General features: G+C 60.8%; 1 protein-coding gene across 5 annotated transcripts in view; it reads right to left on the reverse strand.

Annotated features, from left to right (window-relative positions):
- PLXNA1 (plexin A1) overlaps positions 1-16,288 on the reverse strand; it is a 103,566-nt gene that overhangs the window by 74,152 nt on the left and 13,126 nt on the right. For 4 of the 5 annotated variants that reach the window (XM_068695082.1, XM_068695079.1, XM_068695081.1 and 1 more), the window contains exon 3: positions 12,791-12,973. In XM_068695082.1, coding sequence (XP_068551183.1) covers positions 12,791-12,973 — 183 coding nt within the window. Of the gene's footprint in view, positions 1-5,931; positions 5,954-7,530; positions 7,644-12,790; positions 12,974-16,288 lie in introns of those variants that run through there. The other variant, XM_068695083.1, reaches the window with a different exon arrangement.

The raw sequence follows: 16,288 nt of genomic DNA on the forward strand, positions 1-16,288 counted from the left end.
TTCCCACAGCGGGCTCTCCGCTGGCAAACAGGATGGAAATTAGGCTCTTCAGCCTGAGCATAGGAGCAATTTTGAAGGAGAGATTGAGCAGATTTAAATATAGAGATTGCTTTCCCTAAGGATACTGCTCGAGATGTTTAAAAGCTCAGGTTTTACGCAGCGCAGATTTTCTCTCCGCAGCGCTCGTGCGGGTGCAGAGCCCTCCTCTCCGCCGCTCCCTTCTTCTTGGGGTTCATGGGGAAGCGGGGCCAGGCAGGAGGAGACCACCACAGACAGGCACACACTGGGCTCCTGCACACCCGTACGATGCTGAGGGGCCACAGGAGGAGCCCGGGCAGCCCCTCGCCAAGCCGCCGGCACGCAGGAGGGCCGGGCGCGCAGCTGGGGCCGCTTTGTGCGCTCGCTCCGGGAAATTCTCGGCACAGCTTTTAGGACCACCTGCCACCATCTCCATCTCCCCAAAGCCGCGACGGCTGCCAGGGGATCTCAAGAGGAGGCTGCCACTCACTGCAGCTCGCCGGCGCGATGTCCAAGGAGCTGCCTCCAGCGAGGCGCCAGGAGCGCAGCTTGGCACCTGACAGCTCGGCACGGGGGAGAGACGTGCCAACGCCGAGTGCTGTCGGCCCTCGGTGGCCCTAAAGGCTGGTGGCAACGCGTGCTGTCCCCCTCTTACACGCTGCCACCACCCACAGCCCTCACCGTGTCCCTGCCTCCTGCCCATCCATGGGGTCAGGTACCCCAAAAGCACCCGTGGAGAGGGTTCCTGGCGGAGAGGGCTCGTGGAGCAGTGACCCACGGTGGGCAGGGGGCTTCAGCGCCTCTGGGGGGCTTCGAGGTGGACAGGGAGGGAGCAGAGATGGCGATGGGATGAGCAAACCCTGAGTAAAAGTGTTCCTGCCGTCAAGATGGGGCCCTGGCAGCAACCTTTGCCCGGCCCAAGGGTGCGCACGCCTGAGTATCCGCACTGGAGAGGGAGGCCAAGGGGTGGGAAATGATGTTAATTAAAGTTTTAATTACTGTAACCAAACGAGTAGCATAATTACTTTATTCTCACCGAGACTTCAAGCTGATTAAGAATCACGTGCATCGCAATCTTTGGGTTGATTTGATTTTTAATTAAACGTGCCGGCAGAGGGACGGGGCGGGATGGGGGCTCGGCCCTGTCCAGACCCCAAAACCTGGGAGGGGGCCCCCTGGGAGCCAGACACAGCTCCCAGCACGGGTCGGGGAAGCTCCATGGGTCGACACCCATGTGCCACGAGGCTTCGAGCAGAAGAGGATGTGCAGGGACACGGCCCCGTGGCCAGCAGGTCACCAGAGCTCCCCGTACCCCTTCCGCAGCACCCCCAGCCCCGTCCCGCCCAGGCCCCTCCAATATTAACGAACCGGTGCCGCCGCTGGAGGGAATTATTAAAAAACAATTTTGCAAAGGTATCTTTTTCAAATAATAATAATACTAAAAGACAAAGCTGTAGAAATTAAATTCCCAGTCCCCTACCTCAAATAAATAGTATCAGAATTTGAAATGAGACATAATTACCTCGGCAAGGTTAAAGCCGCTAATGCGCACGGAATACGGAATCACCATTCATCATAATCATATCTCATATCACAGCCATTATTTATAATTAGGAGGCACGGTTTAAAAAACACATAAAGACGCCCATGCAATGCAGTAATTCTTCTGTTATTGCTCCTGAAGGGCCAATCCTGGCCCTTTCAGAACCTCTGATTTGTGGAGTCCGGGATCAGGCAAAAACAGTTCCCCAAAATACCCCAAAAAGTCAGTCCCAAAGAGCGTGCCGCTCATGGCTCCGAAGGAAAATCCACCTGCAGCTGCCCTCGAGCCCTTCCTGGGCGTGGAGACAGCAGTGACGGGACACAGCGGGGCTGCACCCAACCCATCCAGACCATTTCAGGGCCACATGGCCATAATGGGAAGGGTGAGAGCAGCCGGGGTCCGGCCAGGAGAGCACCGTGGCACAGAGCAAGCAGCCAGCCCAGCCCGGAGCTGCAGGTGCCAGCGCTCCCCACCGGCCCCATGGGCTTTCTTGGCCGCTGGGTGCTTTTACGTGCTTTTAAACCACGGAACAAGCGATGGCAAAAGCTGGCGAAACCAAAAGCTAAACCAAAAGCTGCTCCCGCGTCCCAGTGAAACATTAACAAGCTCCCAGCGGAGTCAGAGGAAATTGCCCATAAAGTATTCGGGGAAGTATGAGCTGGGTGGTGACGACACGAGGCCCCGAACCCACCTCTGGAGACACATCCCCGGGCCCACTGCTGGCAGCAGCCAGGAGCACGAGCTCACAGTCCCGTGGGGATGCTGAGCTGCTCCTCTTGAACGTAGGTGCTGGAGCAGAGCCCTCGTGCAGAAAAGCACAGAGTGCCAGGACACAGCCTGGGTTGGGGACGGGTCTGTTTTGGGGGGCAAAGTGACCCCTGGGGTTGAGGAGCCCAAGCTCTGCACCCCTTGGTGGGGAATGAGAGCAAGAGAAGGTGCCCAGGGTGCGCAGAGCTGTGCCAGCAGGGGCTGAGACAGCAGGAGGACAGACACACACCCAGGTACATGCAAGCTGCAGGGTTTTTGGAGATGGAAAAGCAAAGTGGGGGAACATGAGGGGGGCCAAGGGCCAGAGGCAGCAGCCCCAAGCACGAGCTGCCTTTCCCCCGGCTGCTCGCTGCACCCGACCGCTCGCCCCGCTGGTCCCGTGACTGCAGTCACAGAGCTGAGCTTTTTCAGAGATTTCACTGGGCTGTAAAACGCTAAACTAACAAGGGAGGGGACAAAACCAGCTTACAGACGCACACAGAAGCGCACGCTGTGCAAAACCCAGGAAACCAGTTGCTAACAAAGGGCCCCCCAAACACGCTGGGGTCCCCGCACCACGCACCGCGGGGTCTCCACCGCCTCCTCGCTCCCCTCGGGGCTGTCCCCGTGGCCTCAGCAGGCACCAGAAGGACCTTTACCATCGGTGGCAGCGAGTTTTCCAAACCCCAAAGTCACAGAGAGAGGCAGCATTTTGCAGCGCTCGGGCAGGGGACCGCTCTTTGCCCTTCCAAGCGCTGGAAACGAATCCCCCTCCCCTCTCCCCTTTTCATCCCGTTGAAGACTTGACAGAACCTCCTAGCGCTCTGCAGTTGAAATTGGCAGGTCTCAAATTAATTGACTGCAATTTTACACAACAACATGTTTAGCTGAGAGCTGGCCCGCGGCCCGCTTGGCTCGCCACCGCTCCCCAGACACTTTTCAAGCAACCTCCAAAACTTCACAACACGGCGGAGGCGAGGCGAGCGGGCTGCCAACGTGACCCGCTCCCTGCCAAAAAACCAGCCCCGCTTCCCCGCGCCCCCTCCCCGACCCTGCTCCGGCTCCTCCGCTGCTTTCCCCCCACCCCCCGCTCTCGTTAATGGCTCGTTAAATTATTCTCCTCGTCTCCGAGGACTCCGCTCCTCCGAACGCGGAGGGGCACGGCGCGGGCTCCGCTCTCGCTGGGTTTCGGGCCCGCTGCTTTGCCATGGAAACGACAGCGACGGGACCGACGCATGCAACAGGCAGGAGAGAAGGCAGGTTTGTATTTCTGCCCACCCTGACACATTCCTGTGCTCTTTTCCCAAAGGACAGGGCCCCAAGCAAAAGCCGACGTCACCGTACCGGCGCTGGCGGCGGCTCTACAGCGCAGCCACAGCCAGGGGTGAGCGCCCTGGGGTGCTGTTGTTTGGGATCCCAAACACGAGGACGCACAACCTCAGCGCCCAGGAATGAGCTGCCGGGCTCCAGCTCACCTCCAGCCCTCGCCAGGAGCCAGCTCAGCCAAAAACCAACCACGCTCTCGTTAGCGGAGCCGGCACCGCCGCTCACACGGGGCCAGCACGGCTCACGGGGACCAACCCCTGTGCCCAGGTCCCCGAGCCTCCTGTGGGATGCTGACAGGGTCAAAACAAGCCCCAGGGACCAGCCAGCCCTGGCTGCGAGCCCTCAGGCTGATCGTGAGCAGGAAGCACCCCGGTGCCGGGCACACCGGGCACCTCTCCAGGGCACGGAGGCGTGCTCCCGGCGGCTGGGCTGCGGGAGGCCAGGGGAGGATTTTCTGTGGCTCTGCCCAGAGCCTGGGTCAAGCAGCTGATGCTCCGCGAAAGCCAAATTGGGGGCGGGTTGTTTGTGTGATTTCGTTTCTTGAATAAACAGAAACATCCTGCCCGTGATTAAGAGCCTTTATGAAAAACACACCAGCGCCGAGCGCTGCAGCTGGGGCTGGAGGTACCGCAGCGCCTGGGGGTGGGGGGGGAGGCAGAAAACAAGAGGGCTGGGCTTCACGGGGGGTGAGCGCAGCTCCCAGATGGATTCACACTGCTGCAACGTCCCGGGCAAGTTTCAGAGAGAGAAATCCTCCCCAGGAAATCACGAGATGGTTCCTTCCTCCCAGAAATCCCCATTTTTCACGCCAAACCTCCCCAAACCTCCTCTCGCTCCTGCCCCTCTGGAGAGGCAGCGACCCGGGCAGGCTGCGAGCAGCCCACGTGCCACGAACCACAAACAGCACAGGTCAGAGGCAGCCGAGGTGCTGCCATCACCTTTACGCCTTCATTCTTCCCTTTATCACCCACAGATATCAAATCAAAGCTCTCCCCACGCCCTTACGCCGCGCTCCGCCTTTTGGCTGCGGGCATCGCCAGCCGCAGGTCACGGGGAGGAGAAACCCAGAGGAGCTGACCCCAGCCCCGCTCAGAGACAGGCAGCAGGGAGCTGAGCCGTGCCCAAAATCGCTCTGCCAAAACTCGAGGACCTGCAGGGCTCCTGTGCCTGCCCCCCGTGCGGCTCCACAGCCCCCGCCGCGCAGCGCAAAACACGTGCTTGGGGTTAACTCACACACACACACACACACACACACACGTGTGAAAACTCCAGTTTTCAAGTTTCTTCTCTTGGCAAGGCTCAAAATAGGCCAAGGTTTCAATATTTTTTTTGCTGGGAGGCTTTAAAAATGCATCCCATCCAAACCATCCCCGAAGAATTCCTGACATTTGTTGCCATCAGCTTCTCCCCCAATTAGCTGCCTCTATGCAACTATCATCGTCCTGATGAAAAACATCTCCAGAAACACACAGCGAGTACAATAAATGCTCGCTCTCTCGCTCTGCTTCTCCCTGCTCAGAAACAAAGAGAATTAAGGAGGAGAGGGGGTCAGGAACAGTTTTGCCTTGACCGCTTTGTCCAGCGAGAGCCACTGCTCGCCGTGGTGCTGGCCGGGACGTGGGAGGTGACATTTGGCACCCAAAACCTGCTCCCCAGGCACCCCATACCCCATCTGCAGACACAGCATTGATTCAACAACGAACAGACCAAATCTCATCTAGAAAAACACCTTTTTGGTGTGTTGGGCTCAGCTCTCAAGGCTCGCAGCGCGTGGGACAGGCGCGAGGAGCAGCTGGGCGGGGAGGAGCGGGGCTGCTCCCGTCCCCGGGAGCCAGGCACCAAACGGCACCTGGGCGGATACGGTGTCAGAGCAGAGCTCTCTGCAGGCTTCTTAATCGCTTCCATTTCCAAACCGGAGCAGAGGTCTTGTTTCAACAGCCTGCGCGAGCAGATGTCAGGCAGAGAGGTTCAAAAGGACAGCAGAGGAGAGAGGAAGGGGCTGAGCCACCGAGCTCACGACGCACGGGGTTTTGGTGATGCGCGGCGGTGGGAGTGCATTTTTCTCCCCAAGTCTGGCCACGCGCGCTTCTTCCCTTGGTGCTTGCCTCGATTCCCTCCGTCCCTGCACCCAAGGCTGTAATTTTTGCCCTCTTTTAAAACCAGAAGGACCAAGAAGCCGAAGATCCCACACCAAAGAGCCCGGCGATGCAGCTCTCCCAGCCCAGGCAGCTCCCAGCCCTCGAGTTTTCGGATTTAAGAGGGGGAAGGAGAGGCAGGAAGGAAACCCTCCGCTAAGCCACGGAGTGTTTATCTCACCTGCTGGAAGAGAAACACGTCTTTAATTTTAAACGTCGAGCGTAAAAACAGATCCCTTGAGGCTCATAAACATACCAGAAAGAGAGGGAGAGTAACACAGAGAAACCCTGGGGAAATAAACAGAGAATTCAATTTGGGGAGTTCCCATCCCCGAAGCCGGGTGGAAATCACCCCCACAGCCCCGTAGCTGGCACCGGCCGCGCAGACGAGGTGCGGCTTTGTTTGTTTTGGGGGGTTGTGGTGTTTTATTTGTTTTGGGGTTTGTTTTTTTTTAAGGTCTTTGCTTACTTTTCAAGAAACACCACCGCGTGCAGCACCGTCCCCGAGAGGCCCGGTGGCGAGCCCAGCCAGGCCCCAGCACACCGACCCCAAGGAGCAGGGAAACACAGCTGGGCTGAGACACAGGCCTGGATTTTGGAAGATTTTTGAAGATTTTCAACCACCGATGGAAACCAGAAGGCCAAGGAGAGGCCAGGCACTGAGCCAGCCCTGAGGAGGCCGAGCCCCACAGCACAGGACCTGCTGCAGCCACAGCCCCCAGGACTGCAAGGGGCTTTGCTGACCGCAACCTTGCCTGCGAGTGCCCCCGCTGAGAACAAAAATCCACCCCCGGAAGGATTTGGCGGCATCCTTCAGGGTAAATATGAGTTTGGGGGAACTCAGGTGGCAGCAGGGCTGCCGCTAGGAGGATTTGGGCAGGTGAGAAAGATCCAACACACTCCTTGTGCCCCCAAAAACACGAGCAGGGGCAAAGCCTCCGAGGCTTTTTGCGCCGAGGGGCTCTGGCGAGGTGGCACAAACCCAGCCCACCTCCGGAGCAAGCAGCGGGGCTCTCCACCCTCCAAACCGCCTCCTCGGTTGCTTCACAAACCACTTTTACCCTCCCAAATCCAAAATGTGCTCTCCCTACGAAGCGCTGCTCTTACTACAGAGGCACCACCAGAAGTTACCGGCCCCACGGTGAGTACCCCAGAGGCCTCTCCCCTCTCCACATGGCACCGACCCGATCCCCCTTCCCCTGTCTCATACCCCAAAGAGAGACTGCTCAGCGGGACGCAGCGACATCCCCAAAATCCCAAAAGAAGCTGTCCCAGCACACTCACTCCCCCGTGGCCACAAGGGAGGTGAGGGATGCTCGGAGCTGCCGGCAGAGCAGGGGGAAGCCGCACGGAGCCAGGGGCCTGCACAGCGCCGGCGCCCAGGATAGCACACAAATTGCTTCATTAAATTTCATCACATTAAGCCAGTTTCATGAATTTAACATTGTCCCCGGACTATTGTTTGTCTGAAAATTAAATTACGGCAACATTTGTTGTTTCAACGAGTCTGTCAGTTACAAACGAGGCCGGAGGAGGGGGACGCGGGCAGGTGATGGCACTCCTGGCTCCGGCAGCGGGGCGAACGCAGCCCCTATTTCCCAGGGGGATGGAGAGGGGAAGAATTAGGGTAACACCATATTTCTCCCACTGCCAAGCATGCCAGACATGGAAAGCCTCACCAGTACGGGCTCAGACTTTGCCCAGCCCTGCAGAGCACCAGGCCGTGCCCCTCCGGGCAGCACCCACCCCGCTTACGCTCACCCAAGGAGATGTGCACGCTGCTCTGGGGCTTTCCAGACCGCAAAGCTTTGCCACAATGGGGAACACGCAACAATTTCTCGCTGATTCTTCCTTTTCCCGTAAGCAGCTCCTCTCTGCAGTATCAGGAACAAAGGTGAGAAGCTTTTGCTTGGTAAAGGAAAGCGCCGAGCCCAGCGGACTATAAATAACACCCAAAACTGCCCCGCACCCCCAGCCAGGGGGATGAAATGAAGACGAGCGAACCACCAGCTCCAAGGTCAGAGAGACTGTTTTGTGGTTTTTTTTCCTTCCCTTTGTTCAAGGTCTGGTAATTTTACCAACACAGGAGAGCGATCCAAAATACATCATTACAGTGGGAGCTACTAAAAAACACATGGGTTTTTCAGCCTCCCATGGCTCTTTCTGCTCTCGTGGGGATCTCCACGGGGAAGATGCTGCCCCAGCACCAGCCCCCTGCTGCATTCAGGTTCCTCGGGACCCCCGGTGCCATGCACAGAGTGACTGATGGCTGCTGCCCTCGAGAGCACCAAGAGCAGCAAAAATAAAACCCTCTTTGCTCCATGGGGTCGCCTCCGCCTCTCCAGTCCCAACCCCAAGGCCATGGGGTGGGAGCTCAGGGCCGTGCCCAGCTCAGAAGCACCTTGGAAGGAGAAAGGAGAAATGCAGGGCCACCCGGGGGCCACCAGACCAGGACAAACCCCTCAGGCACTGCTCACCCGGGCTGCAGGAAGGCAGGCGGGATGCCAGCACTGCCCTGTGCCCTCCCTTTTCTCCGCTGCCTTTGGTGGGAGGCCGGGGCTATTCTCCCACCTGAAAAGCCAAAATTAGCCAGCTTTCCAGCCCGTCAATAGGCACAATGGCTCTGACAGGAGGGCCTCCACAGCGCCGGGGCCTCCCAGCTCATTTCCATCTCAGCGGGGTGGTTTCCACCCTGCCCTGCCACCGCCAGCTCCGCAGCGAGCGCCGTGCCCAGCTCTGTGCATGGAGGGGCTGTGACTGCACCAGGTCAGAGGCATGGGGACACCCAGGGGTGCTCAGCACCCTCCAAGCTTCACAGCTCAATGAAGCCTAAAAGCTCACTCCTTGCAGTGCGCATCTGCAGCTCCATCCCCAAACCTCACGTCCCTGTGCCACGGGCAGGGTCCTGAGTGAAGGGAAACGCAGAAAGCACCAAAAAATACCGGAGATGGGCACATCCCGGAGACGGGCACGTCCTGGAGGTTCCCGAAGTCACCTTGGGGAGGGTGCCCAGGGCGATGCCCCCGCTGGCAGGGCTGCGGGGAGCCGGGAGAGGCGCCGAGTCAGCGCTGCGTGCGGGGAAGGGCTGAGCCTGGCGGCCACGTCCCCGCCTGGCAGCCAGCCCGGCTCCTCTCCGCCAGCTCCTCACCTGCCGGCTTTGTGCTGACTGCGGAGCAGATGGGGGAGGAAAATAAAAAAAGAGTTATGGAGGTGAAGAGCTTGGGGCAGCCAGGCTGGGAGCTGCAGGGGCTGGGAGAGCCGCGGGGGCTCAGCCCCATCCTGCTCGAGGCGGGGAGCCCGAGCGCAGCGCGTCCCTCCCCAGAGTCACCCGAGGACGGAGCCGGCAGCAGCCCCCCCACCCCTCCCCAAGCCGGTCCCAGAGGCCGTGGGTTCACGATGAATTTCTAATTGTTTCCTCCAACAATGAGACATCCTGTTCGGAGCTCGACAAAAAGCCAGCGGGGCCCCTTCCTCCTGAGCCTGCCGGGGCGACGCCGCGCGCTGCCCGCCACGAGCGGGGGACACCGGGGGGGGGCTCCGCAGCCCCCTCTCCCCTCACCCCATCCACTTACCGGGGCCGTCTCCACCTCAATTAAAGCAGCCAGCACTTAAGAAGAGCTCTCAAGGGGGCTGGGAACACTGAGAGGTGTTTGATGGATTCGCTGTGGCAGCCACTGGGCACCTTGTTGTGCCAAGCCACTGACCAGGGAGGATGCGGGCGCCCGTCTCCCTGCTAGGAACGGGGCTGAATCCCTCAGGGAGCCCCATAAGTGGTGGGCAGGGGGAGCAAGGTCCCCGTGGGATGGGACAGGGACACAGAGGGACGAGGCAGCAGGAACAAAAGGCCCTTGTGCAGTGCCGCCAGCTGCCTTCCCCGGCTCCATCACGCTCGCCCATCCAGCAGGGCTTGGGGGCTACAGGTCCTGCCCCGTAGCACCCCTAAAATGCCCTGTGCCCTATAGAAGGCTGCCCCACTGTATGGTGCAAGGGGAGGCAGGTGGGCTGTGGCAGAGATGCTGCAGGATCTGCCCCAGGTGGCTGAACACACACACGGCCCCATGGCACCGTCCCCAAATTGGGCCACGAGCACCAAAGCTGCCCCCGGGAGCGGGGCGAGGGCACCTTGCCCTACAAGGGGTGAGCTCCGTGCAAGGAGGGGGGAGGACAGGGGGGGGTCACGAGGGTTCTGAGCCCTCCCTGTTCCCCAGGAGCCGGATTTCGGGCAGACACAATGGGCCCCTTCTCAGCCAGAGCTGCTTAAAGCTGCCTTAGCGCTAAGCGGAGGCGGTGTGGAAGGAGCCGCGTGGCCGGGGGGCCGGGGGCCTCGTGCCTCCCCCTCCCAGGCTCACGTGGACCCCGACCTCCACCGGGTGATGCCAGCCCGTACCCGAGAGGCTGAGGAGTGGATTTGTGGGCTGGAAAGCCAGTTTGGGCGAGTTTTGCTTTCATGCACAAACAGCAACACCACTGAACCACGCTGGGGAGCGCCGGGAGGACGCCAGCCCCATGCAGGGCTGCGAAGCCTCCCCAAAAAGCCAGCAGGGAGGTCTCCAACCCCCAGCTGGGCTCCTGGAGGCCAGGAAAACCTCCCCCTGCACCCAATCCTGCCCTGAGAGCAGAGCACAGACACCCCAATGCCCTGCCCCAGCCCTGCCCGCAGCGGGGTGCAGCCCCAGCACGTGCCCGGCAGAGCCCCCGCTCCCTGCCGCCCGCAGGGGAGAATTCCTGACTCACTGCACAGCTGGGGGAAGGGGGAGAGGAAGAAAGCAGGGGGCTTTTTACGAGGGGAAGAGATTTGGCTGTTAAAACACCCAGAGAGGGGAAAAAAATAAAAATAAATCGTTCCTTGGAAGGAAATGAAGCAGCACAGAAAGCACCGGTGCTGCCCCAGGCAAGACAACGAGGTCCCGGCGAGCTCCCAGCCGGGGGCCAGCAGGGAACGGGGAAATTCCTGCAAAACCCCGGCCAGCCGTGGCCTCCTCCTGCTGCACACAGCCCTGCACGGAGCTCAGCACCAGCCCCACAGCCCCGTTTTAGGGTCACACAGGAGCTGGGAATTCGCCTTCCCTCTGCACGCGATGCTCCCCAGGAGGAGCGGCGAGGTCCCGGTGTTTGCGCCCGGCCAGGGCCAGCCCACTTAGCACGCAGAGTTTGTTTTAGTTTTTTTATTATTATCATCATCCTCCGAGCGGAGGAGCCAAGGAAACCAAACAAGGGGCCGGCTGAGCTGGGCCTTCCGTGGGAGAGGATAAACAAGCCCAGGGAGAGCACAAACTGCAGAGGGGGAGCGGATTCCCGGCCGGGCCGCGCCCCGAAGCACTCGCACCCAAGGCCATCTGCTTTGGGGACGGAGCTGAAGGGATTCCGGGGGCACGGGGACAGCCAGAGCTGCGGGGACAGCCTCCGAAAGTGAGGACCCAGCTGGCTGCGAGGGGCACGCAGGGGCTGCAGGCACACCCAGCTCCTCCAAGCCACCTCCCTGTGAGGCTGCTCAAAACCCCATCACCCAAGGGACCTCCCCGGTGTCAGCCGGGCACGGGGAGCACAGATTTTCCCCCTGGCAGTCCCCACGGCAGCGTGCCCACAGCCCCGTGTCACTTCCCCATCCCCGGGGCTGAAGGAGAGGTCCCCGAGGTGCCCACAGGCAGCACGCGGACGTGGCTCACACCCGGGGCCGGCAGCACGGTGAGAGTCACCCCCGCCTTACTCACCCTGTGGCAGGGCAGAAATCCCCAAAACCCCGTCCCACAGCCCCGTGACTGCTGGCAGCAGGCAGCCAGCCAAGGAGACCCGCCTGCCTTCACTCCTGATACCATTTTTCCCCCTGGAATAACCGTGTCCCCTCCCCAAATGCCATCTGCATCGGTCCCCAGCACCACGACCCCTCCAGTGGGGGACAGAGGGGACACGGGGGGGACAGGGGACAGCTGTGGGGTACAGCAGGTGCTGCCCGGCAGCCTCCCAGCCGCTCCTGCTGGCAGCAGGGCCGCGGGGCTTTTTCGGGGGACAAAGGCAGGCTCTGTGCGCACGCAGCAGCCTGGCCAAGTGCTGGGCACGGGAGCTGCCATCCAAGGCAAATCCAGACGCCAGGACCCTGCCCTGACCTCACCCCGGCCCAGACGGTGCGCCGGGCAGCCCTGGGGGCAGGATATTAGGGCTGAGCACCCCCCAAAGGCACAGCAGGGGATGGTTCCCCTAAAATTGGGGTCTCCAGCACCCCCAGCCTTGCTCCGCAGGGCACCCAGAGCTCAGCCTGCGCCCTCAGCAACCTGCGAGTGTCTCTGACGGTGCCAAAAAAACTGAGAAGAGCTAGGAAAAAAAATGAAAAAAGGGGAAAGCAACAAATCTTCCATGTAAAGGCAGCTCCCATGCTCTCCTTGAGATAAATACGGGATGGGGCCCTGCGTGCCACGGCACCTCAGTGCCCACACAAAGGGACAGGAGGTGTGAGGCGAGCCCCAAATGGGCCACAAATCCCAAATCCCCACCAGGGCAGCAGGAGCACAGCATTGCCTGGCACAAACACCAGCTTCAGACCCTACCTCTCCCATTTCAGCCAGATCCAGGATCTGCAGGGAATGAATGCAGGATCTCCGATCCCAAAAAGAGCCAAGGGGAGCAGCGAGGCTCCGTCCTGCCCACTCCACACAACGCAGCGCTGCCACCCCAGCTGGAGCTTCCCCCAACAGCAGCACCAGCACCAAGCCACCAGCACCCACCTCCCGGGCCCTTTCCACGTCAATAACCAAGCAACACGGACACGGGGAGGCAGAACCTGCCCCATCACGGCTATGGGGCAAAACAGCAGCCCTGGGAGACAACAGGGTGGACTCTGACCCACCAGCAGCCAAATACTCAATCCCTTTGTGTTACACCCCTCCGACACGGAGGTTTTGTGCATTTCTTTGGCACAGAACGACAACGGGGACACACACTCCCCACACCACACCAAATCCCGCCGGGGGAGGCGCAGAAATCCCCCCCAGCAGCACGGCACCGGCCCCGCCAGCTCCATCCCTACCTTTTTGATCTTCCCACTCCGCGTGCCCGCGAAGACGACGGTCTGGCCCCTGTAGTCGTAGGCGGCCACCGAGGTCATCCCATCCTCCTTGTCCACGAACAGCGGCGTCCCCTCGATGGTGACGGTCCCGCCCAGCGGCTGGTTAAAATCCTGCCCGCAGAAATTGTCGTCGATCTGCAGGGGCTGCGGGAAGGAAAGAGGGGAGAGGTGAGCTCTGGTGAGAGCCAGGGACAAGGAAGGATCACGCCGACCTCCCACCCCATGGGAGGATGGAGCTGAGGAGGTGATGATTTCACATCTCCCTTTGGCAGCGAGACACCTCGCTCCGGGATGTGGTTTGGGGAGGAGGCCCGGAGAGGCAGCCTGCTCAGGCCAGGGGGTTTTCTGCTCCATGAGGTTCTTTCTGTAACTCGGAATTCAAAGGGGAGAGGTTTTTGGCAAACCACCACCTCCAAATGCGTGCCAGTCCCCAAGGGGGTTGAGGTCCATGCACACATAACATGGGGAACGCCGTGCACTGCGCACCCGCACCCAGTGGCTCTGGCTGCAAACAACATCCCCGCCATCACCACCCCAAACAGGGACAACAACAGCCCCAAAACCAGAGGCCAGCACAGCCCTGAGCATCCAAAACCCTCAAGGAAAAGCCACGGGGCTGTTGAACAAGGACATGGCCACGCTGTCACCCCCCAGGCTCGCTCCACTGACCCAAAGCCAGCGGTGCCGCTCCCGGCTGCGGTGCCACCAGCACCGTGCCAGCCCTTCTGCAGCTGAGCCACGGGAACGGCTCCAGCCGGCCACGCTCAGCCCCCGAAGTGGTGTGGAAATGGGGTTTTGCTGGCTCAGTTCTTTAACTTCTGTTTTTGTGGGGTGCCTGAGCTGGGATGTGAGCGCAGACCGACTGCCTTCCGCGCCCGGCCCCTGCTCAGCCTTCCCCAAACTGGGCAACATTTGGGTGCAGCCAGGCAGGGGAGATTCCCAAAATCAAGAATGAGGGGCACCGCGCTCTTCTCTGTCCAGAAGGATGTGGGAAGGGGAATCTGCAGCTCTCCAGCCCGTCAGCCTCACTGGGGACCCTCCCGCAGTGCCAGGTGCAGGCTGCAGAAGAGCGGCTCCGAGCAAGGTCTCTTCCCAGCAACGCTGGGCTGACTTTGAGGACCTCTGTCAGACCTCGTGCCTCCTCCTCCTGCCTTGCACCGGCCACAAACCTCCCGGCTGCACCCCAGGAGGGCCTGGATGGCCACATCCCCATGGCACAGACACCCAAAAACCCCCTCCTCAGATGAGACACGAGGAACGCACCCCTCGGTCCCGACAGCCTCGAGCAAGCCGGAGCCCGGCGAGCAGCAGCAGAGGGGCCAACACGACCCCGAGCACAACCGATGAAGGGATTTGAGCCCCAAGGAAGGGATTTGAGCCCCGGCAGCCCCTGGCAGCCCAGGCAATTCCCGTTCCCTCCGCACTCCAATTTGCAGCTTCCCCAACCTCATCAGCTGCTGAATATGCAAGAGGATAAATGTTGATGGTGTTTACTCCTCTCTGCTTTGTCTCAACAAACTCTCTGGGAAACGACAAATACAGCTGCACTCCAGGGCCGCAAGGAGCACCCGCCCGCCACCAAGATGCCGCCACCACCTCGATAAATAATTACGCCGACAATTAGCTCATTAACAGCAAGCTGCCTCGTTAGGGAAGCGCAGGCAGGCACCACGGCGGCGAGGTCGGGCCGAGCGGGCGCTGCGAGGGCTGGGGCACCCCCGGCACCACTGCAGCCACCCCCAGGACCCCACGAGGCAGCTTCCTCCCCTCCTCCGGCACAGAGCCGGGGCACAAAGCTCCCATTTTCCCCAGAAACCCACCCAAAAGAGGCAGGACAGGGCGCAGACAGAGCCAGCCAGGAGCCGTCTGTCTCCACGACCCGCCTTGTCTCGTTGCCTCTCTTCAGGCCCACTTAGGGAGGCAATGGGGGAGCAGAGGCGAGCTTGTGCCACTCAGCGTTATTAATTAGCTGGTAATTGGGCAGTTCATGGCAGCACATGCACCCCTGGCCTCCCACACCCTTCACCCACCTGCTGGGGAAGCACCCGGGGACGAGCACCCCAAAGCTCCGGGGCTGGGGGAAGCAGCAGGCAGCAGCAGGGCTCCTCGCCCCAAATTTCATTTCAGCCTCCCAGCCGAGCTCCGGAGGGTGATGCCCACGTCGTGCTGGCACAGCTCATCCCTCAGAGCACTCCCACGGCCGTGCTGAAGCACCAAGGGCCGGGCTTCCACTTCCCGGGAGCCTTCAAGCCATAAATCCTGAGCAGGAGCAGGAGGAGAGCTCCCGGGACGTCTTCCACACAGACCGGGCGTAAATCCCGAGCAAGCCCTGACCTAGCAATTCCGTCCTGCCTCCTTACAGAGCCCACCATGCCCTTGGTTTTCTGGCCAGCATCCATCACCCTGAGATCCTTCAGCTGCCCCACAGCCCTGCTCGTATCTTCCTCAGGGGCTCCGAGCCCCCAGGAGGCAGCTGCCAGCACCCTGCACATTTTTCCCACCCCAAGGGCTCCAGCACTCACGAGGAATGGTAACAAGGAGGGAACGATGTCCCCAAAAGGGGAATGTTCCAGCTAGATCCCAAATCCTCCATGGCCAGGACGTTCCCTCCAGCTGAGCAACCGTGGTGTGAGGTTGGAAAACCCAAGGTCACCGCACGTGTAACCACAGCACCGCGGCCAAGCCCTCGCTGTCCCCGTGGCACAGCACCAGCTGCCGAGCCAGCACTTCCCTCCCCATCCCAGCACCTTCCCCCGGTGGGATGCAAGAACTTTTTTTCCTGGTTTCCCTGCAAAAACCCACCTTTTGCAGCTGAGGCGCGCGGAGAAGCCGCTGAGCACCCAGCGGTGCCACAAACAGCCTCGATTTCCCCATCAGGGAAAATAGAGCAGAAAATAAAACCCAGGGGGACACGGCCTGCCCAGCCTCGGATGGGGCACGGGGGGAAACACTGGGCAGAGCCCCCTCCCCAAACACAGGGGGAGAGGAGCTGGGAGTGCCCGGGGAGGAAGCAGCCGGCATCTCCTGCGCCTGAGCCAGCAGCTGCGCGACCCACCAGGCAGCAGTGTAACGATTTCATCATTTTCCACCAAAATTGAATTAGTTCAAAGCCAAAATCTGATTTGCGAGCCCAGCGCTCTTGACAGCAAACCCTTTACTTTGTCAGGCAGCTGTTAGCTGGCTCCTCCGGCGCGGCGGGGAAGGAAGGCTGGGCTGCTCCACGGGCACCCCCGGCAGCAGGGCTGACCCCAAAACCCAGGACACGGTGGGCTCCGTGCCCACGCCCTCCCCTCCTGCCTCCTCTTGCCTGGAGAAAATCAATCCGGCACCTGCACCCTGCTTGCTGTTTGGCGAGGTGCCCCCCGAGCACACCCAGGGAGCGGGGAGGTGGTGAGCAGGAGGGAACCAAAGCCCCCAAAGGGACCCCAAATGGGCAGGGAGCTGGCTGCTGGCTCTGCC

Source organism: Anas acuta, chromosome 11, assembly GCF_963932015.1.
Source record: "Anas acuta chromosome 11, bAnaAcu1.1, whole genome shotgun sequence".
Lineage (NCBI taxonomy): Eukaryota > Metazoa > Chordata > Aves > Anseriformes > Anatidae > Anas > Anas acuta.